The 26,464-nt window shown below is 31.2% G+C and overlaps 1 protein-coding gene across 13 annotated transcripts in view; it reads left to right on the top strand.

The window, feature by feature from the left end:
* LOC122715039 (nuclear receptor coactivator 7) overlaps positions 1-26,464 on the top strand; it is a 192,563-nt gene that overhangs the window by 131,468 nt on the left and 34,631 nt on the right. For 7 of the 13 annotated variants that reach the window (XM_043936931.1, XM_043936934.1, XM_043936929.1 and 4 more), the window contains 9 exons: positions 9,011-9,075; positions 18,780-19,005; positions 21,191-21,348; positions 21,447-21,839; positions 21,925-22,146; positions 22,227-22,583; positions 22,652-22,800; positions 23,759-23,929; positions 24,744-24,910. In XM_043936931.1, coding sequence (XP_043792866.1) covers positions 9,011-9,075; positions 18,780-19,005; positions 21,191-21,348; positions 21,447-21,839; positions 21,925-22,146; positions 22,227-22,583; positions 22,652-22,800; positions 23,759-23,929; positions 24,744-24,910 — 1,908 coding nt within the window. Of the gene's footprint in view, positions 1-6,456; positions 6,784-9,010; positions 9,076-18,779; positions 19,006-21,190; positions 21,349-21,446; positions 21,840-21,924; positions 22,147-22,226; positions 22,584-22,651; positions 22,801-23,758; positions 23,930-24,743; positions 24,911-26,464 lie in introns of those variants that run through there. The other 6 variants (XM_043936924.1, XM_043936921.1, XM_043936928.1 and 3 more) reach the window with 4 other exon arrangements.

Genomic DNA, 26,464 nt, shown 5'->3' with positions numbered 1-26,464 from the left:
TTGAATCGATCTTCTTCAACTATCCAATCTTATCTAATCTTTAACGTCTATTCGACTTCGAAACTCCATAAATCTGTCAAAAACATCTCTTTCGTTATTCCAATATTTTTTATTTTCCAATAATAAGGATATAAACCTTATACAGATAGAATTATGATTATCGATTATTGGCATGTTATTGACACGTCTTTACTCTAGTTATCCAATTAATTGAAAAAAAATTTTTTACAAACATATTATCATACATACACACGTCAATCATACTCGTGCGCCAATCATCGAAACGATATCCGAAAAACAAGAGAACGAACTCGAGCCGACGAACGAATGAATGAATGAAAATTCGAAACGAAGCGCATTCGTGATTAACTTTCTCGTTAATCGAAAGAATGATTGCATACGCAAGCAAGCATGTTGTAGGCGGGTGATGCCAGCAATATCGTTCGAGAGATTACGCGAAAAATTTAAATCCTCCCGTTGCACAAGGGTCGTGGAAGGTGGGACACAGTTTATTAAACGGGAGAAATCCCGCGTTGGGATTAACCCAAACACACCGCGCACACTTTAATGGGCAGTGTGGATTTGCCGACAATGAATTCTCGTCCGCTCGCTTGGAAATTTATCTAATTACTCGGGATAGTGGCGGCCATTCCGCGAGATCGTGCGACGACCGAGGAAAATCTCGTTTCCAAAACGCTTGGCGCCTCCTCTGGCGCATACTCTCGATTAAACCAGTTGAAATTTTGAGGGATGGGCGAAGGGAGAGGAAGAATATAAAATTCTGAATATAAAATTTCGGTGTAGCCTCTTGAAACGAGCTGAAATTTTGAAGGGTGGACGGAGAATATAAAATTTGGATGTAGCGCGCCCTTTGCCCAGCTGAAATTTTGAGGGGTGGACAGAGAAGAATGTAAAATTGAGGTGTAATGCAACCCCTTTGCTCAAACGAGTTGAAATTTTGAGGGAGGGAATATAAAATTTTAGCTTCGATTTCTTTATCTCAATTTTTGAAAAAAAAACTGTGGTAGAATATATCGATTGAATTCTACTTACGAACTCTTGGCAATGTATATCAGCAGGGTTTATCTACTGTTTAACTATAAATATCGCAGTAGGTGATGTTCAAAATATATAACGGGTGGGCCAATCTAAAAATCTATTTCTTTATGGATCGTTGGTAGCTCTAGTATTAAACAGTGAAAATGTTTTTGATGTAATAATAGGTTATGTTTGATATTTATAAGTAAAAGAGTATAATAGTTAAAAAGTAATTATGTGCATTATTTTGCCGTTTGATCTTTAATGGATGAATTTGAGTTCGATTTGATGAGAATTAACTTTTGACCTCTGATAATATTGAAATAAATTAACCCTCTGATGGATCCTTATACGTATCTTAATAAATAAAATTGAATTTGAAACAGAGTCGTGTTTTTTCTTTGAAAGCAAATAAATATGATAATTTTTAAGATTCGAGATTTTATAATTTAATAAATTTTATCGATCGTGGTTTAAATTCGAATTTTAATTAAGGTAAATTAAATTAAATTAATTGAAGCTCAAATCAAGTTAATTTAATTAATATTCATTCGTTCAATTTGAATCGAGTTTCGTAATTAAATTAATTAATATTCGATTCATATTGATTTAAATTGAACTTGAATGAATTAGACGATTAATTTAAATATATTTCCATATATTTCGTAACAAACTTGAAACGTTTGTCAAATGAGTCTAAAAACAATAATGCATTCTATTACGCAAGATATGAGATATTCCTGAAATTTCATCTTACTTTACAACAGAAACAAAGTAATTTAAGTCATAGTGAATATTCAAGTTCGTTAAGTGAGTCTATCATATACCGCTCAAAACAAGTTTTACATATTTATAATTATAAAAGAAATATCGATTTTTATCAATTGATCATTTTTACCATTTCAAAAGACAAAAGTAGATAAATAGGAAAGAAAATCAAGAAAAAAAGATTTTGAGGATAATGAAATATAATTAAAATCATGTTTCGTTAATTATCGTCTCAAATTTCAAGAATTAAATTCGAGATTGAAAAGTTGAAACATGCTGCCACAGTTTCACTTGTATTACAGATTGAACTATGCTTTTGATGAAATACTTCGTTTAATTCGATTACAGGAAGTTGATTGTTCGTGAATTATCGATTCGAAGATTGTCGAGATCAAACATATAATTAAAATTATATTTATAAAATTCAGATGAATTTTGTTTCGAAGTATAAGAAAAATGTAGAAAAAAATTTTATATCTGTATAAAATTGAAATACATTGTAAGTTCGTGTTTCGAGAAGCATGAAGTTGGCTAATGATTTTTGTTATTAATTATCAAGTTTCTATTATCAACAATGTTGAGTTTCAAAGAACTATCACCAAAGTTTCGAAATAAATCGCGAATAAATTAATTTTCCAATAGAAACGCTTGCAAAAAGAAATCGATGTCAGTAGATAAGATAAAAACAGAACAGGTGAAAGTAAGATAAAAAAAAGTTAGAATTGAAAGATAATTAACATGGAAAAAGGTTAATAAAATAAAAAGAGATACATTGAATGCGAAAAATGAGAAAAGATAATTTAAAGGAGACACAAAATGTTAAAAGAATTAAACTAAAAAAAATATTTATGAATGAGATCTTGCTTGTAAATCAGTCACGTTTACAATATACTTGATTATTCATAGTTCAGCGAATCAATGTTTATAGACTTGAGATTTAACATCCTGACGTTGTTTAATAACTTGATACATTGTTGCTTATCCAACTGATTAATGAGAATCGATGATAATGTTTCAAATCAAACTAAGTTCATTTTACGTTCGTATTCTTAAATATATATATATATATATATATTTGAAACGTCAATCGAATATTTCTTAGAAGCTGTTAATGTAATTTATTTCATAGTAAGAATACAAAATTTTACAAAATTTAATTAATTTTCATTATTTTATGCAAATGTTAAAACTATTTTTATATCTAATTTTTATTTAGCTTAATTTTCTATTTTGTGAACAAGATAATCTGTACTTACACAAATAAAACAAATTATAGATAGAAATTAATTACTATTGGATTGGATAGTAATTAAAAAAAATTGAATATAGATATTGATATAATTATTTTTAAATTAAAAACATATTATTTATTGGAAAGTTATTTATGAGATCTATCGTTTTTTTGTCCCTATAATCTATAATCAACATTCCACTCTTGCAACTACTAAAGTCACATATAAAGCTTCTTTGTCATAACCTAACCTATCACTGATAAATATCATTAAGATACACATGAACCTTTCGATATCAAGTGACATTAAACCGATTGATTCGCTGTCCAAAATTGGTTTAACGTAAACACTTCTTAATAAGCGGAACAGATGCCGATAAAAGACATACATTGAAATTAAATAATCGCGCCAAAGGTGACGTGATGGCAACATGGCTGTGAGATTGTCAGTCGACCGTGAAACTCGCGTGAGTAATCGCGATTGTCGTTTCTCCTAACCAACATGTCTTCGCAGACATATATTTCGATGGATTTTGTCAGTTATTTTCGATTTTTACATATAATTATAGCATCTATTACACATATCAATATTCAAAATGTAAAGTGTAATTAATATATTATAGAATTAACGTGTAACAGTGTAGTGACAACGACGTAAAAATTTCGAATCGTAAAGTGTATTAGCGTCGTTCAATGATAATCATCGTATCACCTTGAATTCACAGAGTAATATGTGTTATGTACTCACAAAATGTAAAAAATAATGTGTAAAATATTCGTCCAGTCAATTTGTTTTCTTCTTTTCGATAGTTATATTTATATTTGTTTAAATATTACTGTGATTCTTTGACTTAATGTGGAACGTTTAAAAATAGACCGTAATATTTCCAGTATTTTCGATTATAATTTTTAACACTTTAATAGACACAATCATATTAACTACTCTTGTATTTTTCCTCTGTGTTATCTCGTTATATACGTATTCATAGTTAAAAGAAGGTGATAAAATTAAGTGTATCGAGAATAGGTTAGAATTTACGATTGACAGTTTTTCAGTGTATTTAGGATTACTTCGATTAATGTAAAGTTAAGAATATCATGGTTAGAATCAATATAGGTTAGAATCTTTTAAATTTCATTCTATATCTCATCAAGGAGTAATATTCTAAGCCTCTGAGAAAAGAAACTTGATTATTTGAATTGATTCTGATTCGTAAGGACATATCAATCTTGATTCGATCATGAACTGTGATGTTTATTTTTCTTTCTTATTATTTTTGACTTGGATATAAGTAATACATTTGCAATTTAAGAAACATATACTACAGTAATTTGTAGAATCAAATTTGATCTGACCCATTTAAATGATCACCCACGTTCATCTCGAATAAAGTTAATATGCTAGACCTTGTCAAATAATAATTTCTGTATTCTTAAACTTGAAAGCAGTTCTTCAATTCTATTGGCTATATTGAAAAATAAAAATTCGTCATTGGCTAATCCCTTTCACTTCCCCCTCTTCTTCTTCATCTCTTTGAATGATTTGAAGGAAATAACCTTCTTTTCCCAGGTAAAATTATATCTTCCAAATTTACGAACAATTGCATTCATAAAAAAAATCTTTGTTAATTTCTCAACTCATTCAAAATTACTTTTCATAATGTAAATGATTATATTATTTATTATTTAAAATGTATTATTTTCAGAATAATACATTTATTTTCTTTTTTCTCCAACTAAATTAGGTTAGGAAATTATTATATATAATTTCATATTATCTTTACCATTAAATTAGATAAGGAATTTTATCCGAAAATGAAAAAATATTTCGATAAATTGTGATTAACTATTCTTTTTTCTCCTGGTTCTAAATTTTTCTACGACGTAGTTAGTAATCAAAGTAGCGAAATACGAGAAAGTCGACTCAGCTCTTGATACATATTATTCGAAGAATGTACTCTTAACGCTTACGTTTAATAAGAGATTAAAAGTTATTAATCGCGATAAATATTCATTAATATATATAGAAACAGATATATACACAGATATAATACACTTGTGGATTATTATTGTGTAACGAAGACTTTTATAGAAACATTAAAATATAAAAATAGAAATGTCAAAATTGTTCAATTATTTTTAATCAAGTAATTTTCTTTTTCAATAAATTAATTTTTATCTTGGTATTTTCTAACATTTTTTCTGATATTTATCAATCTTATCTATTATTAAATTTATTGTTAAAAAGAATTAAAATAATATTTAACCAATATTATTACAGGTTATAAAACTTTTATCTTCCTATTTTTTTCAGAGTTTTTTTTTTTCATCAGAAATATTAGTCCATAAATGAACACATATCAATATTTAATATTTATTCAAATTTTAAGATTTACATTTTCGAATCGAAAAATTCGAATCAATAATTCTAACTCAAAATGAAAAGTATGAAATCGTAAATATAATTTTAGGATTAATTTGTTTTTATTTTTTGATCGAACTTTTCTTCCTTAACTTCCTAGTTATTTATTCGATTCGTAAAGACTCGAGAAGCATCCTAAGAGCGAGTCAATGTCGACCGGAGGTCTCAAGGCTGACCCACACGAAACACGAGCACCATTCGTGCTAGAAAGTCAGTGGTGTTCCGTTTCGCGTTCCGGTTACCAGCGGAACCTTCATTTTCTAAATCGTCGATTCAAATTCACCAATTTCTTCTTCGAATATTTGAGTATAATATTATTTTCTTGTCAATTCGTATTCTTGTGTTGATCTAATCGATTAATGTACACGTTCAGAGAAACGGATGTGACAAATTCGATGTTAAAATTTTAAAAGAGTTCAGAGTAGCAATTGTGTTCATTTCTTGAACTTTTAACCACTTAATATCAACATCTTATCAATTTATCATATATTCTAGTGTTTAATTGATTAATGTACAGAGGACAAGTAAAAGATTATTTTAAATTTGAATTTTAAATTATGTGAAATAGTATATTCTTGATCATCTAACATTAATTTCTTATCATTTTATCATCTTCTAGTCTTATTATATATATTTAGATAGCAATAGATATAATTTCAAATTTCAGAATATAGGAGCAGTTGTATTCAATTTTTGAAATTTTATCTTAATACCAACTTAATATCAACTTCTTGTCAATTTATCATTTTTATTTATCATTTATTATTTATCAATCAATTGATATTATCAATCAGTTCTACGCTCAAAGACAATATGACATTTTTATATAATCAATATCGAGTTCATCAATTCCTTCAAATAATTATATTATATAAAAATATCCATCCAGATATTCAATTTTTTATCGATTCACCATTATATTTATCTTATAATGTTAACTTAAATAAATTGATATGGTGGATATCGTGTACAGATAAAATTCGATAAAATATGTAAAAAAAAATATGAGATTAAATAAGGAAGTTTAACAAGATTACACACATCTTAACCGTGAAGTTTGTTGAATTATTGATTATTGGAATATATTAGAAACAAGAAATTATACACGTGTATAAAAGATTGAAGAAAAATATGAGGAGAAGTTCAGTTGGAAGTGACGATTCGATCATGTCCTTCTCGTCGTGGGAATTATTGGACTACGAGCCGAGCAAAATTTACATCTACGAGAAGAAATACCGCGACTATGTCGTGTACTTCTCCATGACCGGCAGCTCTCCCTGCCCGAACTACAGAAGCTTCGAACACAGTTCTCTTGGAAGCACAGGTATATTTGTAAGAAACATTCGTAAGACATTTAAGTAAGAAACGAGCAATGTGATCACGTGCGCAATGATCGATGTTTTACACTCCAGGTATATATAGATTCGAAACAGGCGTGAAATTAAGTTTATTGATAACAAGCTTAAGAATTGTTGGTCGGAAAATTAAAAATTTGCACAGAGGATATTTTATCGAATAGACGATTAATCATTCGGAGATCAAACGAATCAATTCCTTTTTTTTTTTTTTTTTTTTTGAAAATTTTTAATTTTAACTTAAAAAATTAATCGATTGGAAACTCAATGCTCGAGAATTTTGAAATTTTTTTTAATAATTTTCAAAACTTTCAAAACAAAGGATCAATCTTTAATTATTTCGAAAATCGAATAATTGGTTACAATAGAGTCGATCAGTTTGTCTTTTGTGCAGCTTAATTAATCGAATCGAATAATTTGAGTTTGAGTTAAAAACTAATTTGAAATAAAATTGATTTAAATCTTCATCCCTCTTATTTTACCTGGAATTTAACTGACTGAATCGAGTGCACGAATTAAATTCTACACGAGTCAAAGAAAATTACTAAGCAACGTATTAATATCTTGAATAAAAATAAATGATAGACTAAGAGTTAACGTTCTGCACTTTCGAATTTCGAAGAATCAAAGTGTTGGTGATTAGAAAATTGAAAGAGAATCGTTCTTACGATAGATATCTTCTCGAATAAATTTAATAATATCTAATCACTCGTGCGCTATCGAGTTACATTTCAGTGACCTTTCATCAAAAGGTGTACCATTTCTCATGTGGATCTCTGAACAGTGCGAACATCGAATAATGTCAAATTTAATCGATTGATTCTACAAACGCGTTATTCAACATTGTATAAAAATAATAAAAATTCATGAACACTTAAAAATTGTTTGTTAGAATAAAAAAATTGTCTTTATCAAAATCAACCAAAATATTTCCCAAAACTTCTAACTTCTAATCATTCTATATCATTCACTTGTAACTTCTGCCAAACTAATCATACAACATTTAATTTTTAAAAAAAGAAATAAGCATTAATCATATCTTCGTGGCAAAATCTTCGTAGAAAATTTTTTTCAACGAATGAAATCAAATTCTCTTCTAAATACTTCGTATATAGCTAATTCCATCACGAGCAAGAGCTATTTTATGCGAGCATTAAAATCACCGACCGCGTGAAACTTCCAGTCACGTATACATACACCGATCGTTGTATGTAAATTTCGAGAAGAGAACTGTTGTCTAGCTTGATGAATTCGAAAACTTACGGCCGATTCAAGGAACAACAATACGAGTTCGATCGTATCGAGTTCTGCGTACTTCGAAGGAAATCGTGATGACAAGAACGGGCGTGTGATTATAAGGAGACGGGGATTATGTTTCGGGAACATGGTTCGTTCAATTTAGAATCTTGGAGCACGTAGGCACGTAGGCTTGTGGAAATCGAGAAGAAGGAAGTCGGGAAGGTTCGTTCGAGAAAATTAATGAACCAACGTGTGATAATCGGGAGAAAATGAAACGAGGAAATCGAACGATCATATTGATTGCTTCGTCGTTGCATTTTCGTGCTTCTTCGTTTCCAATATTGGATACCGAGAAAAGTAAAAAGAGAAAATTATAATTCGTAGTAGGCAATGATGGATTTCGCACGTAATGGTCGTGAATAGTTTGTGAATAAATCAGGAAACATACGTACATGTAATTAATTGCATGTAAATAATTGCATTTTTGTCACAAACGTCAATATAATTCTTAACTACCTAATAGAAATTGTGATTCATGAAAAATGATTAAGGATCACAGTAGATTTTTGTTAAATAACAAATTATTATAAAATTATTATATTTATTTATAATATTATATTTATATAATATATATTCAATCTAATTATTAATATTAATTTAATAAAATATATAATATAAAATTATTATATATTATTATAATATTATATTTATATAATATATATTCAACCTAATTATTAATATTTATTATTAATTTAATAAAATATATAATATAAATTATATATTATATTTTTATAAAAATAAAGCAAATCGAGTATATTTGCAGAATAGTAATAAAATAGTAATAAAATAAATTGAAAAAAAAAAGTTGTTTGTTATTCACGGGTATATTTAATAAATTTTAATAATTTTAGCAATGTAACTAAATCAAGTTTGTATTCAGGGTTCTATATTTTTCAGATACAGATAGCGAAAGCGAGGATGGCTCGAGAACGAGGTTAAACTTCAACATCATCCCCTATACGGTGAGTATATTCGTTTCTTACAGTTCAAGACGAATAGACTCGAATTGAAAGTCAAGGAGAACGAACGTAACCCGAGCTCGGGGAATGCATAAATATCTGTTATCGATTGAATCTGCTACGATGCATTTGATTCATGCGACAAGTTGAGAATATCTCTTCGTTCGAATCTATTCCACACACCGGTTATTTGCATACCGCCATTCAGTTATTCCGTTTATTCCAAATCTTAACCATATGCCTTATCCAATTTCTTTTCTCACGTCAAAAAAATGCAATTTTCCTTGATTGATCGAACACAGATTATCGTTAAACAAAAATAAAAATGATTCTTCGAATCATCGTTATTTCTGTGAAATATCGTCAGAATAGATAAGTTCACTTAAATATTGGCAAAGGTAATAATAAAATTTCTTGAAAACATGTTGGGATCAATTATAAAGCACGTTTAAATTTACCTCATTTATTGGAAAAGATAATTTTAACAGTGTCACGATAAGTTTTCTCTTATTCATACATAGAATTTTTTTTTTTTTCTTAATTGCCAAAGTTAATTACCAAACCCTATAAAATAAATTGTAATTTTGAATAATATTTTTTTTATAGTCTTCGTATATATATAATCCAATCAAATTAATTCATCGCTTAACTTGTCAATAACATTATACATTCCTTATTATTGTCTTTAGACTTTGACTCATTGTTCTATTTATATTCAGTGCACACAATATCGAAATTGCAATATTCGTAAATCATAGTGATTTGCAACGATTAAGTTTTTTCTTAACCTCGCATAAGGAATTTTTTAAGAATTAAACAATTTATAGATCAAAGTGCAAGAAAAAAACGGCACGATCCATCGATCAATCGATTTTATTAAACTCACGAGACTCGGTAAGTTGCTAGGCATGATTCATCGTCGCGTATGTACTCTACCAGTCAGTGTCAGGAAACTCTTATTCATTTTCAATTATCATAATGTTCTGGACCGTTATTGCTTGCTTATTTTCCTCTTAACTTATAAAATAAAGTAGCATCTATATATACGCTTATTTTTTTCTTATTTTTTCTTTTTTTTTCTCTCTAAACTTTGTACAAGATATTTATTACAGAGATGGAAACATTTCTTAACGTCTGATCGTCATTCCCTCGCTTATCACGAATCAATCGAATAAAATGAATGATACCAGATTATCTAATTGTGTAATATCGCTTGTCATGATAACCTTTCGTATATTTTTGAAATGAAATGAAAAATCTATTTAAGTTCTCTAATTGTAGATATTATTATCTTTTTTTTTTTTCTTTTCTTTTTTTGTTTTTGAGATCATTATCATCATCGATTTCAATATTATATTTAATATGAACTTTATAGATTAATAACGATAATACGTAATCGATTGACGTTCAATCGTTTAAATGTATCTCGTATCCCGTTCATTTTAAATCATTTTATTATACGTTTAGAGCGAAGCGAAAAAATTTCTTTCAATTCCAGCCCGAAATCCATTTGTGACGCAAAAGAACCATCAAAGAAAAAAATTAAATGATAAGTTTCGTGAACCGCTATAAATTTTATCATCCAGTTTATCGTGGTACCGCAAAGAATTAATACGAACCAATAATATTTTATTAATGGACATACCGTGTCACGTCAGAGGTGACATTGTAACATTGTCACGTATAAGATCTGTGACGTAATATTTTTTTCTTACCTCACACGTACATTACATCTGATCCACCAGATGATCATATTATAAAAAACCAATAAGAATTAAAATCGTGAAATATAAAATTTTAGAAAAAAAAAGAATTAATAACAATTGACCAGTTATATAATTTTGTAATAACGACCTATATCTCGAGCCTATAATTAATAGTTATATATTTCACGTTTATTCGCGAGAATTGCAGAAAAATAAGCGGATAATAATTAACGATCGTTGAAAAGAAATATTTAAAAAAAGGAAAAGTCGGTGGAAAATTAATTGCGGAAGTTCTCACTATCTACTTGGCGCGAATATATCTATGGTGAAACGAGCTACGGGTTGAAATGCGGTGTGTACATATATATATATATTTATATATACACAAAATTACCCAAGCACCTTGGTGTCTGGTGGTTGCGCAACGCCACGCTTGTGCTTTCTTGAGCACATACGTCTCTTTCGCAAATGGACGCTCACTTTCTCGACGGGCCGCATACACGCAGTAATCGATACAATATTTCACGAGGAGAAAGAGGCAATGCAGTAATCGTGAAGCTTCTTATGAAAGTCGCCGACCTCTGACGAAAGAATTGGACGTTAGATCGGACGATCGTACTTTCGATCGTTGCATTAATGCAATCTAAATTGAATTATCATTAAAGATCTATCGTTTTACTCTTGATGAATTTTTTTATCCATCGAAGATAACAGATCTACTTTTCTGATCGGTTTCATCGATTAGATAGATTTTCGTATTGCGAGTATCGATATCCTTCTTTTTTCGAGTTCGAGTAAATTAAGTTGTTTTTAGATCTCTAAAAGTCTACGATGTTTATCTAATTTTTGGAAGACAAAGAAAAAGCGTGGGATTTCAAAGATTGCGATATATTGTGGGAGGCAGAATATTAATTATTTTTAAACGGTCTATCGAAAGCCTACGTTCACGTGGCTCGAACAAATCGATAATTGACACATCGATTTCATTCGCGTGCGTAATAAAAAAAATTACGAAATTAAGCGTGTACATTTAACTCGATTGCTCTACGCTATTTTCTTTCATTATGAGATAATTAAGAAACGTGTATTTCACGAATAATTTCAACACGTCGTGATTAGCACTTTTCTGACAATATATTTCGACAATTAATCTCTTTCAAAAATTATCACATATCCAAAATGTATATTTCATAATCTTTATTATCTTTATTAATTGTCAAACATATTTTTGTATATTTTTATAAGCTATGAACCAAATCTTATGTTGTTACCTTGTAACAACGTGAGATTGTCATTTCGCGTACTACGGATCCTTTCAAAGAACTCTCCGGAGAAATTTCTCGAGCAAATATACTTTTCGTTCCCCCTCCTTCGCGTCTGGATATTTTTTAACGGTCACAGGCCAAAGAGACAGGAACCGGAAACCGCGCTCCAACGACTAGAAAATCAACTACCACTTTATCCAACAACCCACTCTCGTAGATTCAATGGATCGATACAATTACGATCTCGATTAAAATTTTTAATCCAAATCTCGATTATTTCGCATAATAAAAGAGATAATGAATAATTTTCTAATATCATATATAAATATAATAAATAAAATAAAATAATTGAAATAAATTAAAATTAAAATGAAAAAATAAAAATTTAGATGTTAGAATAAAATTCACAAAGAACATTCAATCCGTAGAGACGTACTTGCAAAGTATTCACAGTTTTAATGTTAAAATTTCACATTATCGATTTTTAATTTCTTTTGATAATTTAATCACGCGAAGCGTGAAATTTGACGAAATCCCCCGATCGTGTCATTCAAATCGCATCAACCGCGTCGTAAAATTAAAATTCCATTCAAATTAAAATCCATTGGCATCTGGTGAAAGAGCAACTTTCATTCGCTTAGTATACACAACAGTGTGTATATACGCGCAAATGGCGAGGCATGATCGCTTCTCGGTATAGTTTCCCTTCTGTCGCCTTCTTATCCTATATACAGAAGGTAGAGGTCTCGATCCACATACATCTTTCTTTCGATCTTTCTTCAAGGAAAAACTCTTCTAGATTTCTACCTATTTATCAACGATTCGTTACGCGGCAAGTGCTCTATTCTCTGCCCCGCTCGTGCTATTATCCTCCTCCTCTGGAAAAAAAAAAAAAAGAGAAAACGAACGAATACACGTACATCGATCGAAAACTTTGGAATTGTATCGAATCTTTTCCACTTAATATTTTCATCGAATCTTTCAATATGATTGAAACGAGAGAACATGGAAAATAATTTTCTGAAAAAAAAAAAAAAAAAAGAATCAAGTTTAAAGAAACATTATTTTATTGTTAGACTGTTTGGTTAACTGTTAAGATTATCCTCGATTTCTTCCAAGAGTCTCTTCGTGATACGAAAATCTCAACCGGCCGGATTCGAAATCTTCCAAGGTATCAATTTAATATCTGCGCGTAACGATGCTAGCTATGGTTACATAAACACGTAGATACTTGGAGCCGGAGTGGCTCGAACCGTTATAGAAAGTTCTCATGCGACCGAGCTCTCTCGCGAGTTCGATCCCCCGGATCTCTCCATTATCCGACGACCATGATTGCCCTATAATCCTCATCCTCCACCCAACCGATTAGAATTGCTCTCTGCCCTTACGCATCGATTAATGCCTGTGATTCGATTCGAGTGTGTCGGCCGCCATATTGTTTTATCCGTCATCTGGGACGCGCACCCACGCCGATCTTACGATGATGAACGTGGACAGAGTGTTCGAGGTGCGTGTCGATCTTCTGGAGATCGCGAGTCACGAGAATTAATGGTTTCTATGGAATGTGAACACGGGGATCAAAGTCGAATTGGAGGGAAATTGGAGAGAGTTATTAGAATAACTTGTCCTTGTATGATCGAGTTATTAGGGGAAAAGTGTTTGAAAAATTGAAGTTGCAATTGCAGGGATAATTCGACAGTGTATTTGCATATTATCGGATAACAGAGATGCAAAACTTATGAGAGTTTGTGAAAAATCTGAATTCGCAATAAAATCGAAATTCTGATAAATGCAGATTGAATTACGTTAGTTGAATTTTCTGAATCGTTATATCTCTGCGAAACAAGTCTTCTGTAAGATCTCCACACGGTGAACAGTTTGCAGATTCGCATCTTCACTCTCGGATACTTTTCGAAACGTTTTTCGATCGTGTCTTCCAATTAAAGATCACCTTTGATCACCATCAATTCTCTGGGAATATATCTTCCAATTAAGCAACGCCATCTCGATTCGTTATTCAGAAAGGAGCGATTTAAAAAGACCGCTCGTTTCAAGCACCTACGAAATCTTCCCTGAAAGGGCGTACCTTTGAGGAAGCTCGAAAAGACGATTCGCCTTTCGTCGCGAATCCTCGCTATCTCCTTTTTCCCTCTTTTTTTTTTCCTCTTCTTTTTTCTTTTTTGCACGGAAATATTGAGCCGAGTTAACGAGTGACTCGCGTGATGACTCGGCGAGAATTCGAGGGAAAGAGCGCTTTTTGATGGAAGGCGGACGTTAAGCCCGTGTAAAAGTCGAGGTTCGTAATAAAGTGAACGATATCGAAGGAAGTAAAAGCGCAGAGTTTTTCATTTGGAAAGGTCCTCCGCTTGGGTGGAAACCTCGAAGGATTTGTTCACGCTCGAAGAAACTCCAAGATCTCTGATGGATACAAAACGAGAAAATTTGACCTTTCGCTACCTTTCGTCTATAAATGTAGACATTTATACATAGGATATTCTAAATTAAAAATGTTACAGCTTCCTTCTTCCCTTTTTGGAATCATTCCAATTTATCACAAATGATTGAAATTGAATTGTATAATTATCATATGTGTTATATACAATTTTTGCAAAATCAATATTCCAATGATTAAGGTAAAACTCATTTTGATAATTATTATCATTATATCATTAAAAAATTCATATCATCTCAGTGCAGAAAGATCCCTTGAATTATGAAATATTTTTCTTTTTCTTTCACCCTAACACAGATTCGATAGAAATTAAAAAGATCAAGACAGATTAGAGGCAAAGACGATCACTCCTTTTGATGCAACGATGTTCGGTTGGCAAGAACCAGGAATAAAAGGTTTGCCATCCAAAGGCTCGGCTGATTAATTAATTGATCGATCGATAAGGGATGAAAGTTGTCTCGAAGCAAAGCCTTCCCTTGTCGAGGCAGGGATGATTAAATTCCATCCTCGCCTCGTTACCCTGTTACGTCTTATCGTCGGATAACGCCGGATCCAAAGGTTCATCCGGTGCGAGAGATAAGGAGGATAATTGCAAAGGGGGTGGGGAAGGAAGGGGTGTTGCAGGCATTGAGATGTCGAGGCGCGGAAGAGTTATTATCGGATACGTAAACCGCGAAAACGCGACGACCCTGAATAAAAAAGTTCTTCTCTTCGGGGGAGGGGTGGAGAGGGTGAGGATGGAGGTAACCCGGCTACGTGGAGAAGAAGAGGGAAGAAAGAATCGGGACAACGGGTGCTTTCTTGCGCGATCTTTTGTGAATGGGATGGCTCTCCCTCTCGAAGCCCGAGCACCCTAAAAGAGGTGCTCATTCTCAAAGCTCTCGAACGAAAACTCGTCTCTTCTTGTTAAATTTGAAAATGAAATGGTGGTAATTGGAAATCTGCTCTCCTTTATTAAATTTGTATGGAGGTATAACGAGAACTTTATTCTTGTATTGTCTCTTATAAAGCTATTTTATTTATAGTACATGGATTTCGAGAAATATGTGAAAATGCTGTTTTATTTAATAATGAATTCTTCTTATTGTGATTAATCTTTCGATTCGAGAACAGTCTGATCTTTTAATTTATTTGAGCGAGGTAATATTTTGTTGTCAACTACAAGTTGATACGAAACATTGAGGAAAGAACGTTAAAAAGCGTTTCATTATTATTCTCTGACAGAAATAATGATCTGTTGTTTTTAACGATATAAATCTTCGCAAAAAGTACATTAATTTCAGTAAATAAAGTCAATTAAAATAATGAATGAAAGACGGGAAAGTGAGTTACGAATTCTCTTCGGATAATAAATATTTGTTATTTTGTTCAAAATGATGTTTCATTTTGAGAGCCACTGTGAAGCTAAAGACGCAGAAACTGAAACAATGCCGTATCACCCTTCTTACTCTGCCGTTTTACAAAATAATCATCCCTCTTCTTTCCTTGCTCCACGTTCTTTCTTTTTCTTCAGCTTAAAAGCTTCATCACCCCGATCCGTGCTTTTTTTTTTTTTGTCTTCCTCGGTCGATCCTACTTTTCAAGTTGGACCGCTTTTTCTCCTGGATGATCTTTCTTAGAGGACCTATGACTATTACTTCTTACTCGTTTCTTTTTATTTCACTTATAATGGAATGCAGAAAACAAAGGATTCCATTTATCTCTTTGGTAAAAAAAAAAAAAAAAAATTACCAAATGGAACTATATTTTCAATCAAATTTTTTCAATCTTTAAATTTAAAAAAAAAAACCTTTATAAACTACAACAAATTAAAAATTATTTTCAATCAAATACAGGCTAAGACTTTTTGTACATTCTTTTTTTTTTTTTTTTTGTAATTGAGAACTCATTTAACATCGCTTCCAAATTCAAGATAATTAAAAATCTCTTTATTTATACATTCTCTCTATTTTATTTAATTTATATTCCTTCTTTTTGCCACGATTTCAACCCCTCGAAAACTCACTACAGCCGCGTCAATTGTCATACGCGGAAGTAGATCGAGTCGTGTTATAGTCAGACGTTTCGTCTGTTCGTCGTCGATTGAAACGCCTGTCACGTCTAAATTTTACCACGCAATAGATCGTGTCGCGTCAGCCATTGCTATGCTGATTCTCTCGCTTGTACTGCCGTATGAACGTGATGTTCAACCGTAAACTTATTATTAACAAGGATAACATCCGAAGCCTGATGCTCGCTGATTAAACATTTGTCCAACCGACAATATATCATTATAAAATCGTGGAAAATCGATGCCTGTTTAATGATACGGCATCATTAAAGGTCATTGAACATGAATTTATACAGAGAGCCGTAGTAATGTGCCGACGAATGGACCGGTCTCGAGTCCTCTCTTTCATTTTCAATTTTCTGTTACTCGATATCTCTCCTTGCACGCCATTTCTGTTCGGATTATGCAAATATCCTAATGGTCCTTTTGGTTATCGCGTGAATATACTTATAGGCGGATGAAAGGAGATATTTTAACCCTTCTGAGACGAATTTTAATAAAGATAATAATGCACTAATATATTCGGTATGTAAATTATGATCTATAGTACATTCAAATCAATAAAAAGAAAAAGAAAAGTAAAACAATCCTTTCAAGAGTAAATTTTTACTTTTTTTTTTACTTTGCTTATGAAAAAAAATATATATATAAATGATTAATAATTGCAATATATTCTTTTTGTGAAACATGATACGTTAAAATTTATGATCGGTAAAAAAAGATTAAAGGAAGGACTTTTAACGTTATTTTTAAAAAAAGAATTGTTTTACTTTAATCAAAAAAAGTGATTGTATTTTTTCTAGTAGATAAAGAAAGAACTTCACGGGATTAAATTGAAGTGAAAGCATGAATTCAATTTTCTACACGTTCATCTTGCTTTGCAGCAACAGGAGGGAAAAAAGAAATGAAGATGAAACGAAACATTTAAACGTAGCTGAAACACGGAGGACGAGTAACGTTTCAGAGAACATTGTACCGTAACGTCGTTGCAGGGAACCTTGCAAGACGATACCGGTGCCACTGCACAGACATTACAGCGAACCGTTACACGAACATTGTGGGTATTGTGTTTCAGGAACTGCTGTGCGCATAACGTTATAATGTTTCAAAATGTATCGTGACGTTAGATGTTGCATAAACGTTGCTCTATGATATTTCATAATGCTTCGAAACATTTCAAAATGACAAATGTTTCTTATCTTGGTGAAACTATTCCATTTCTTATCCTATCTAACTTCATTGTCTTTACTTCATTCTTGCTCTATATAATAGAAACTCACTAGGGTTATCTGTATCGTCTAGTGACAATTTAGAAGTTCAACGGAGTAGTAAACAAGGTAATTAAGATAGGTTAAGTTAGGTTAGATAACTTTTAAATCAATATGCTCTTAGATCGAGAACAATTATATTTCGTTTGTATTTATAAAAAAAAAGACGAATCATTTCGAATTTATCCATATTTTCACGTATAAATAAATTTGTTAACTGAAAATGAATCAAATGAATAAGTGAATACGATATTTCGAAATGAAGTTGTTACTCGCGAAATAATTCGATGGAGTATGATCGTCAGACGTTTGCAAATTGAAGGATACGGTTTATGACGTTGCGTCAGCATTGGTCCGTGAAATTGCGTTTCACCGATATTCGCCTGGGTTCTAAACCACCTGGTCTGTGGTGGCACGTCAACGACGCGTCCAGATGTAGGATCGCCATCGATGCATGCCACTTCTCGCGATCGATAATCTCCCTGATTGGCTTTCCAACCATTCTCATATCGATTCAACGAACCACACCACGTACATTATTCCCACGCAATACTAACTAGTGATTTGCATTTAAGGATAACTACGCGGTCATTGATGTGAAAACTAATTCTCAATCAATCTGCAAATTTTACATTATCGATCAAGTTTACAAAAATTGTATTATATGATTTTAATCGTATATCTTAATTAATTCCGGTCAATGAAGTTTTCGGATAGTTTTCTATCAATTTCCGCGTTTCTAAGTGAAATCTAACTCTCAAGTAAAATTTCATGCGTTCCTCAATACAATAGGTATTACCTTTCCTCATTATCTTTAATCTATTTCTGTCTCTCATCACTGATGCGTAACAAACTAGCAAAACAAATTAGTAAAACGATCCCGCCCATACTCGTGAACAGTATGTATTCCCTCATAAGACTTGTCTGTCAATTATTCGTAGCTAATTCTTGTCTTCTCTGGCGCAGGTGGGCGATAGAGACACGCTGACGTCGGTGGCCGCGAGATTCGATACAACGCCATCCGAGCTGAGCAAATTTAACAGGCTCGGAAGTACTTTCATTTACCCTGGCCAGCAGCTGTGGATACCCGTGGAAGGAGAAGGTCAAACAAAAGGCGGAACTGCCGACGCACCTAGTCCGGATCCTTATCACGATCATGAGTCCCAGGATGACCTACCTCCAGAGGAAAAAGGTAATTTTTATTTATTTCACACCGTAATAAAAGTTCATTCGTTAAAAAAGAATTATTAACGTGAAATGATTTTAAAATTGGCCAATAGTATATATGAAATTTTATTTAACCTATTAATGGTTAATAAAAAGTAAAGTAAGCGATATGAGAAAAGACAGGGTATTAAAATGATTGATTTTTATAAGTATTAATATATTCTATTGATTTTCAATGTTAATTATCAATGCTGATGACAACTAGATCAATGTTGCGTGAGATTTAAAGATTTTTTTTTATGTTATGTTCGTAACGCAATCTTATCTTTTGCAAGTATAATATATGTAATTTGCTTTTAATTGGTTAATGAATAAAGATTTTTAATCGTTTATTAACGATTAAATTGGATAGAATTATATATAAGATATTCAATTCCATATATTATTTTCATGCAGATTTATATTAAAATATCATAATATAATATCATAATGTGTAAACATTATATATTATATATCATTCGATTATATTCTATTCTATATTCTATTTCTAAGTTATTTTTTATTTCATTTTGTATTGAATTTGTATTTGTATTATTTTAATATCTTATTTTTTTTTTTTGAACATCATATATTATTAATTCGATATATAACTAGATGAAAGCGAAAGAAAAAAAATACTATATGATTATAAAATTTGCTGTGCCATTGGCGAAATTTGCTTTCATTTCAATGCAAAAACTAATGTTAAGAGAACGTTACAGTATATGTCAGAATTGTACATTTAGTTTAGCAAGCACAGGCGCCATGTCTTATCTATTCGATATATGCAATATACCAATATTAACATTCTACGTGACACTTTGTATAGTCAGATATTATCGAGACCCAATTCATCTTGATATTTAGCCAGGTGAGTCAATGCGACTTACCTGAATACGTACCATTCAGTTTTCTATTCCATTATTCATAAAGACGTTCGCGCCAATTTTGTTTTCGATTTACATTTGATGCATGGTGAAGCGTTTTGATATAGATATTTTATTGTGACTTGTAACAGCTGTTAGAAACATTTTTGATAGATTATTATTTATATAGTGAAATAGTAATCGAGTATATAATAAGAGTAAAAATAGTATACCTGATGCAGATAAATAAATAACAAAACATTTTGATGGCAATTGTTGAAGTAAAAATATCCACAAATATATAAAAATATATTGGAGAAAGAGATTCGCAGTAACTATAAATTGATTATTCGATGGCGCCACTTTACACTGTCATGTCAGAAGCTTAATGTTCGTAAAATCAAAAGAATGGACAACTAAATATAACATCAAAAACATAAAGTATGTTCTGTAAAAAAAAATGTATAGTTTTAATATATATATGTGTGTGTATATAAAAAAAAAATGACAAATCGATTTTTAAAGTTTTTCACATGTTCTTTGTTGTCTTTATTTCCCGCGCATTTTGTTCGTTTTTTTTCATGATCTATTTATATCAGGTATGCCAGACATTTTAATCAACAATTATCTTTTTTTAATCAATAATTAAAATTTAATTTAATTAAATTGTGTTTATATCTTTCTACGATTTATTGGAGAAATACATAATAATATATAATTCATTAAATATATTTAATCGATTTCATTGTGTGCATTTGCAAATAATTAATTTTAATAATTTTAAGTTATTTCAAACAAAAAAAATTATATTATATTTATTTCTATGTATATAATAGTTTTTGAAAAGTTAATGCATTTTTATTTTAATCTTTTTTCATCACTGAATGTATACATATAATACATCAGCTGATCGACATCATGATGTAAACTATGAAAAGCATATGGCGTTATTATGTGCATCAAACATAACCTATAATCTATTGAAAAATAAATGAAAAATAAATGTACATTGGTTTTATTTTATGTAAAATACAAATATTATAATCATTATGTCATTTTTTTAGTATTTGTTATTCTTATTAAGTTCAATATTACTACTTAAATATTGCATCACGTAAATTAAAATTTAAAACGCTTCGAATTAAATATGATAAGACAACTATTATATCTTTTTACAATATTAAAACTTCTTACATATTATATTATATGTCATTTTTTCTTTCAATATGTAATGTCTATTTTATAAAAAATATTTCAAAATAATTAATATGATCAAAAGTCTATATGTTATATTATTCTTTATAGAACTTCTGGATAACCTGAGGCCTGTATCACCCAAATCAAGCCATATGGAAAGAGTAAAAACACCTCTTGGTGTTACAAATACAGTTATAGAAGAGGAAGAACAGCCATTCAAAGAAAGATTTCTAAAAATTACTGTTCGTCATATCACAGATGGTCAGGTAAAGTTTATATCTCAATTTATTTGTATAAAGCTTCTTTGAGTTTTCTTATTGGTTCTTTTATGTTATATTAAAATTATTTTTACTTTTATTTATAGGGTGTTGTTGGTGGAGTGTTGCTAGTTACACCGAATGCAGTAATGTTTGATCCTAATGTCTCTGATCCTCTTGTAATTGAACATGGAGCTGAATCTTATGGTGTTATTGCACCAATGGAATTTGTAGTGAATGCTGCAATTTACTACGATATCGCGCATATGCGTGTTGGACATACGGAATCTGGAAATTTAGATAAGAAGCCAGAAATTTATTATATGAAGAAACCTTCGCAAACTGAGAATGTGAAATGTCAGTCACCAGAAAAGGAGGAAAATTTTCCGGAATTAACAGCGGATGATGCTGAAAACGTATGCAGTTATACCGAGAGAGATGGAGACGCTTTTCCAAAGGCCTTTGAAAGAGATCTCGTTACTCCTACCAATCTCCAAAATGTACATTAATTTATATTTAATAAATTAAATTTTTATATCAAAGCAATTATTCAATAATAATTCCAATTTTTTATTAAAATCATAGGAAGAAGATACAATGACAACCAAAGAAAAAGAGAAGGAGAAGGAGAAAGAGAAAGAAAAGGAGAAAGAAGAGATTAAAGAGGTGAGCGGTGGTGGTCAAGCAAGTAGAACGTTAGAAGAACGTAGACGTTCTATGCTTGACCATCATTGGCCAGTTCCTAGTAAAGATCAATATCCATGGCCAGTTGAAGATGAACAACAAGATTCTTTAAATTCTGACAAAGTTAGTTGTTCATTATTAGTGGAATACAATATAAAATTCTTTATCGAAGTTCAAACTTTAATAAAGATTAATATTTACAGACGGATTCTGCGAAATCGAAGGTGATTCCCGAAGGTGAAGAAGGATCTCTAGTCAAACTGTCATGCCACGACTCTGGTATTGACATACGTGACCCTAATCCCCCTTTCCCAGTAGTTCAGCCTAACCCCACAAAGAAAGTATATTCAGACGCAGATATTGTCTTATCTTCAGATTGGGTCCCTCCTATTACTATTGCTCCGACGAACGTAACAACTGATTCGCTAGATAGTGGTTCTGCTATTAACGGCAGGAAAAAGGCGAGTTCAGTGTCTTTTAGCTTAGACAGTAATGCAGAGGAACCTGAGAAGGATGAAGAACATAAAGATGACGATAAACAAGAGACTCGTAAAAATAAGGTAATATTAAAATTTATATACTTATATATTTAATCTAATTCTTATCTTATTTGAAAATTATTATTCAGATGTTAAAACGATTATCATATCCTTTGTCATGGATGGAAGGATTAACTGGCGAAAAAGAAGATGATAAATCTGGATCTGATAAAGTTTCGAGCCTTCCTAATAGTGCGGATTCTCATCATTCATCAGTTTTCAGCAAAGTTTTCTCAAGGTGATAATAATTATCCTTGTTTATAAATCCATAAAATTTTTATAAAAATTTTCTTGTATCTTATATGGTACAATAATTTTGTTCAAAAATTAATCATATATGCTTTTATATTTTACTTCATCATTCGTGTATGTTAGAAATGAGTAATTCAATGAAAAAATAATTTTGCATACTTTTTATATACAAGGAAGGTTTTCAATGGTCTGGCCTCCTTTATATGATGTAACGTTTGTTTTTCGTGTGATTGCTTTCTGCTGAAATTTTTTAGAACTAAAAGTAATATTTATAGCGTACTTGAGGCTATTCATAATGAAACGAATTGCTTATATCACGCACATACGTAATAAAAACGTTTTATAGTTCTTAGAAACGAGTTTTATTATGAATATCCTCATTTATTTTAATATAGAATATTTATTAGAAATTTGCGCGTAGAAGCAAGCGGCTTATTGCATTTGCGAAACGCGCTTTGGGATATATCTTTTTTTAATTTCTAAATGGAGTAAAGAAATCAAAGGAATGGGCACGTGTGGCATTTCCAATTACGTCCTTGTCTTCAATAATCTTGTACCATCATAGTCCGTTTTTTTTCAATTTTGTTTTCCTATTTTTCTTCTTTTTCAAACTTTTTTATTAATTAGCATTGTAGATATATTCTATATCCGAAATAAATTAGTCATTCAAAGCTAGTATATTTATGAAAATCGTACAAAACATTGATTAAAGTTTATAAGAGAACTTTCATTGAAATGATATTTAGCGATTAATTTGATTCAGTAGCTGTATAAGTAAAGTAAATTTTGATTCTAAAAATTTATAGGAAATACTGGTTATTTTTATTACCATTTTGAGACAGTATTATCAATCAGACTGTGATGGTAAATCTGTGTTAAAAATAAAGTTTAACTATCGTTTCCAATGTGACTAACAAAGAATATGTAATGGTGGTGGATATAAGCTCGCCGATCAACCTGGTGAGTGACTTTAGCTCGGGCCTGTTTGCTAAAACTCCCAGCGAAGAGAGCGGTGGGGGCGGTAGAGCTGGAGGAACACCTCCGCTTACCGCCTCCTCTCTCTCCCAGGACTCCAGCAATCCTCAGATTTCACCTGGTCCAGGAGGGCTTATAGGGTGAGTTTAGGCCCAGTCATGAACCAGCAAGTTTATACTGTATCCATATTAATCCACTTTGTCCTTATATTTTTTTTTCTTGCCCACTATTGTTCCGCTCTCTTTTGCTCTTTCTCTATCTTTCTCTTCTTATCTCTGATTGGCTGTTAAATTTTATATTATTTTTATTAAACGTTTATCTTCTTAGATATCTAGTTTGTTTCTAGCTGTTTTCCCATAATTACGTGTAAGATCATTCATTTGTCTGTAACATCCTTTCTTATAAGTTTTTTAATGAACAAACGATTGTTTGGTATATAGGATAAGTAAAATTATTTTAGTTTTTCATAAATTTCACTGTTTCCAGCTTCTCAGAAACAACACTCTTCATCCTATCTTTCAATTTGTTTTACTTTTTTTTTAAATCTTTCTCAAAGATTGAGAAAGAACATTCTTCCTCTGTTCTCTCGCTTTTCAGGTAAACTTACCATCATTTTTTTTCAGAAACTACACCAAAATCGAATAATGTGTATCGCTTACAAACAACACACGATTCACCGATCAATCAGAAACACAGCGTTTTAATATTCCCAAGCAGTCATTGAACTTTATTTCACGATGCATACACGTTGGATACAATTTTAACATTTATCTTGAATGTTGTTGTTTCCCTTAAGATTTAATTGCTCTTCACCATATTGTATATTGATCAGTGTACATTGCTTCGAAATTACAGGGAACACGAAAATCAGAGAATCTCGTGTGCTCGTGATTTTGAAACGCAATTTTGAAAACATCTTTGTGCCTATTCTCTAACATTATCACTTTCTTTCAGGCGGTCTTCCGTGGGCACGTTCATCAGACAGCAACCATTGACATCGTCAGGTAGCAGCAGCGTGGACAGTAGTCGAGGTAGCAAAACTTCGACAACGGCTCCTCGATTGGACTATCGTAGTATGGTCTCTGTCGAAGATATGCCCGAACTGTTTGTCAGTTTTGACAGTAAGTGTCCAGAGGAATTGATCAGTTTCCCTGAATTATGGAACGCGAATATATTTCAATCTGTATATTTTTTCGGAATGATTAAATCCAATGAAAGATATTACAATGTAACAGATTCTCACACGAAATATCTTTTCAACTTTTCTATAGAGTGTTTCATTTTGTTGGGTGATTCTTTTCATGGAATGTTTATTCGTAGAATAGTTATTTTCCAAGGTGTTTAGATAATTTTTGTTAGAAAGATCATTATGCGCGCACAAGAGCCTACGTCAACAAAGAAACACCCTTCGAAGGGATCGATAATTCTATAATTAATTACACGTAGCCGCGAATACATGAAAGAAACAATGATGGCAAACGGAATTACATACCACGCACTGCACTCGCTCGTATGTATAGACGGCTTTTTAAACGATGTTATTTTGCTAGTGCATTTATTATTGTCCCTTTATTCGAATTTTTGAGCGCCTTTGGATTCGATCTCGACTAATTAGATAGTTTTTCTCTTCACACTCTCTCATCGCCAAAACAGACAAAAATAAAATTCAATAATTTATCTAACCAAATGCGCTTACGTTACATTGTTACACGTTTTAACGTAGTTCTCGTATATTCTATATGGTTTTTAAATTGTACTCGTTTGTAATTTCCAGTTTTTTACATCTTATACTATTCGGTGTGCCACTATCCGTGAACATTGTTCCACGAATTCGTATCATTTTGAATAAACAATCGGAGAGAATTTGATATTGTTCCAAGTATTTTCTAAATGCTTGACACAAATTCGAGGAACAATAATTTTCTATCACGATCGTATAATTTTTGGATTCTGTCATAGTTTTCGTTTCTCGTCACAGATTCCAAACTCGAGTCTCTTCATTATTAAAATCGTTATCGTTAATTTTAAACGAGAAATTTATTATGTCTTCACGATTTTGAAACTCTTTGTGCTATATCCTTAAATATTAATTTATACAATTCATATATTATTTATAAATTGTAAACTCGTATGAAGACTTTAAATGTTAAAAAATATTTAAAAAATGAAAAATTGAAAATGATTTCTGTAAAATAGGAGAAAGAGTTTCACGATCAAGTGCCAATGAATTCATACTAATGCAGAAATATCATATGTTTTGTTGTCCCTCTAGTCCAAGCACCTAATTTTCCCGAACTCGAAGGCCTCGGTAGGTTCATACTGTATTAGCTTGCTTTATCCCTTTTGTATAAATTCACCGTGTGTCCAAAAAACGTTATTTTTTTCACATTGTTAATTTCACCTATATCTATTTTTATTTTCCCTTTAGTTTTTTTTTAAGTCTCTTGTGCAACTTTTTCTTCTTTTTATGTGTACAATTTTATCATACAATTTTTAAATTATATGTTTTCTAAAACTTTTTTACTCACAACTTCCATTCGATTTTGCCCACTGCACTTGCACACGAATGCATTTTATTCTCTTTCTCTTTGTGTAATAATTTTTAGAAATAATTCGTGTAATTTTTACGGCAATGATGTTGTGCAATTTTTTACGCCGGATCTTGATCACCTATC

Source organism: Apis laboriosa, unplaced genomic scaffold, assembly GCF_014066325.1.
Source record: "Apis laboriosa isolate Shangri-la unplaced genomic scaffold, ASM1406632v1 scaffold34_cov151, whole genome shotgun sequence".
Classification (NCBI taxonomy): domain Eukaryota; kingdom Metazoa; phylum Arthropoda; class Insecta; order Hymenoptera; family Apidae; genus Apis; species Apis laboriosa.
Note: the sequence above shows the minus strand (reverse complement) of the source record. Positions and strands in the feature narration are given on the sequence as shown.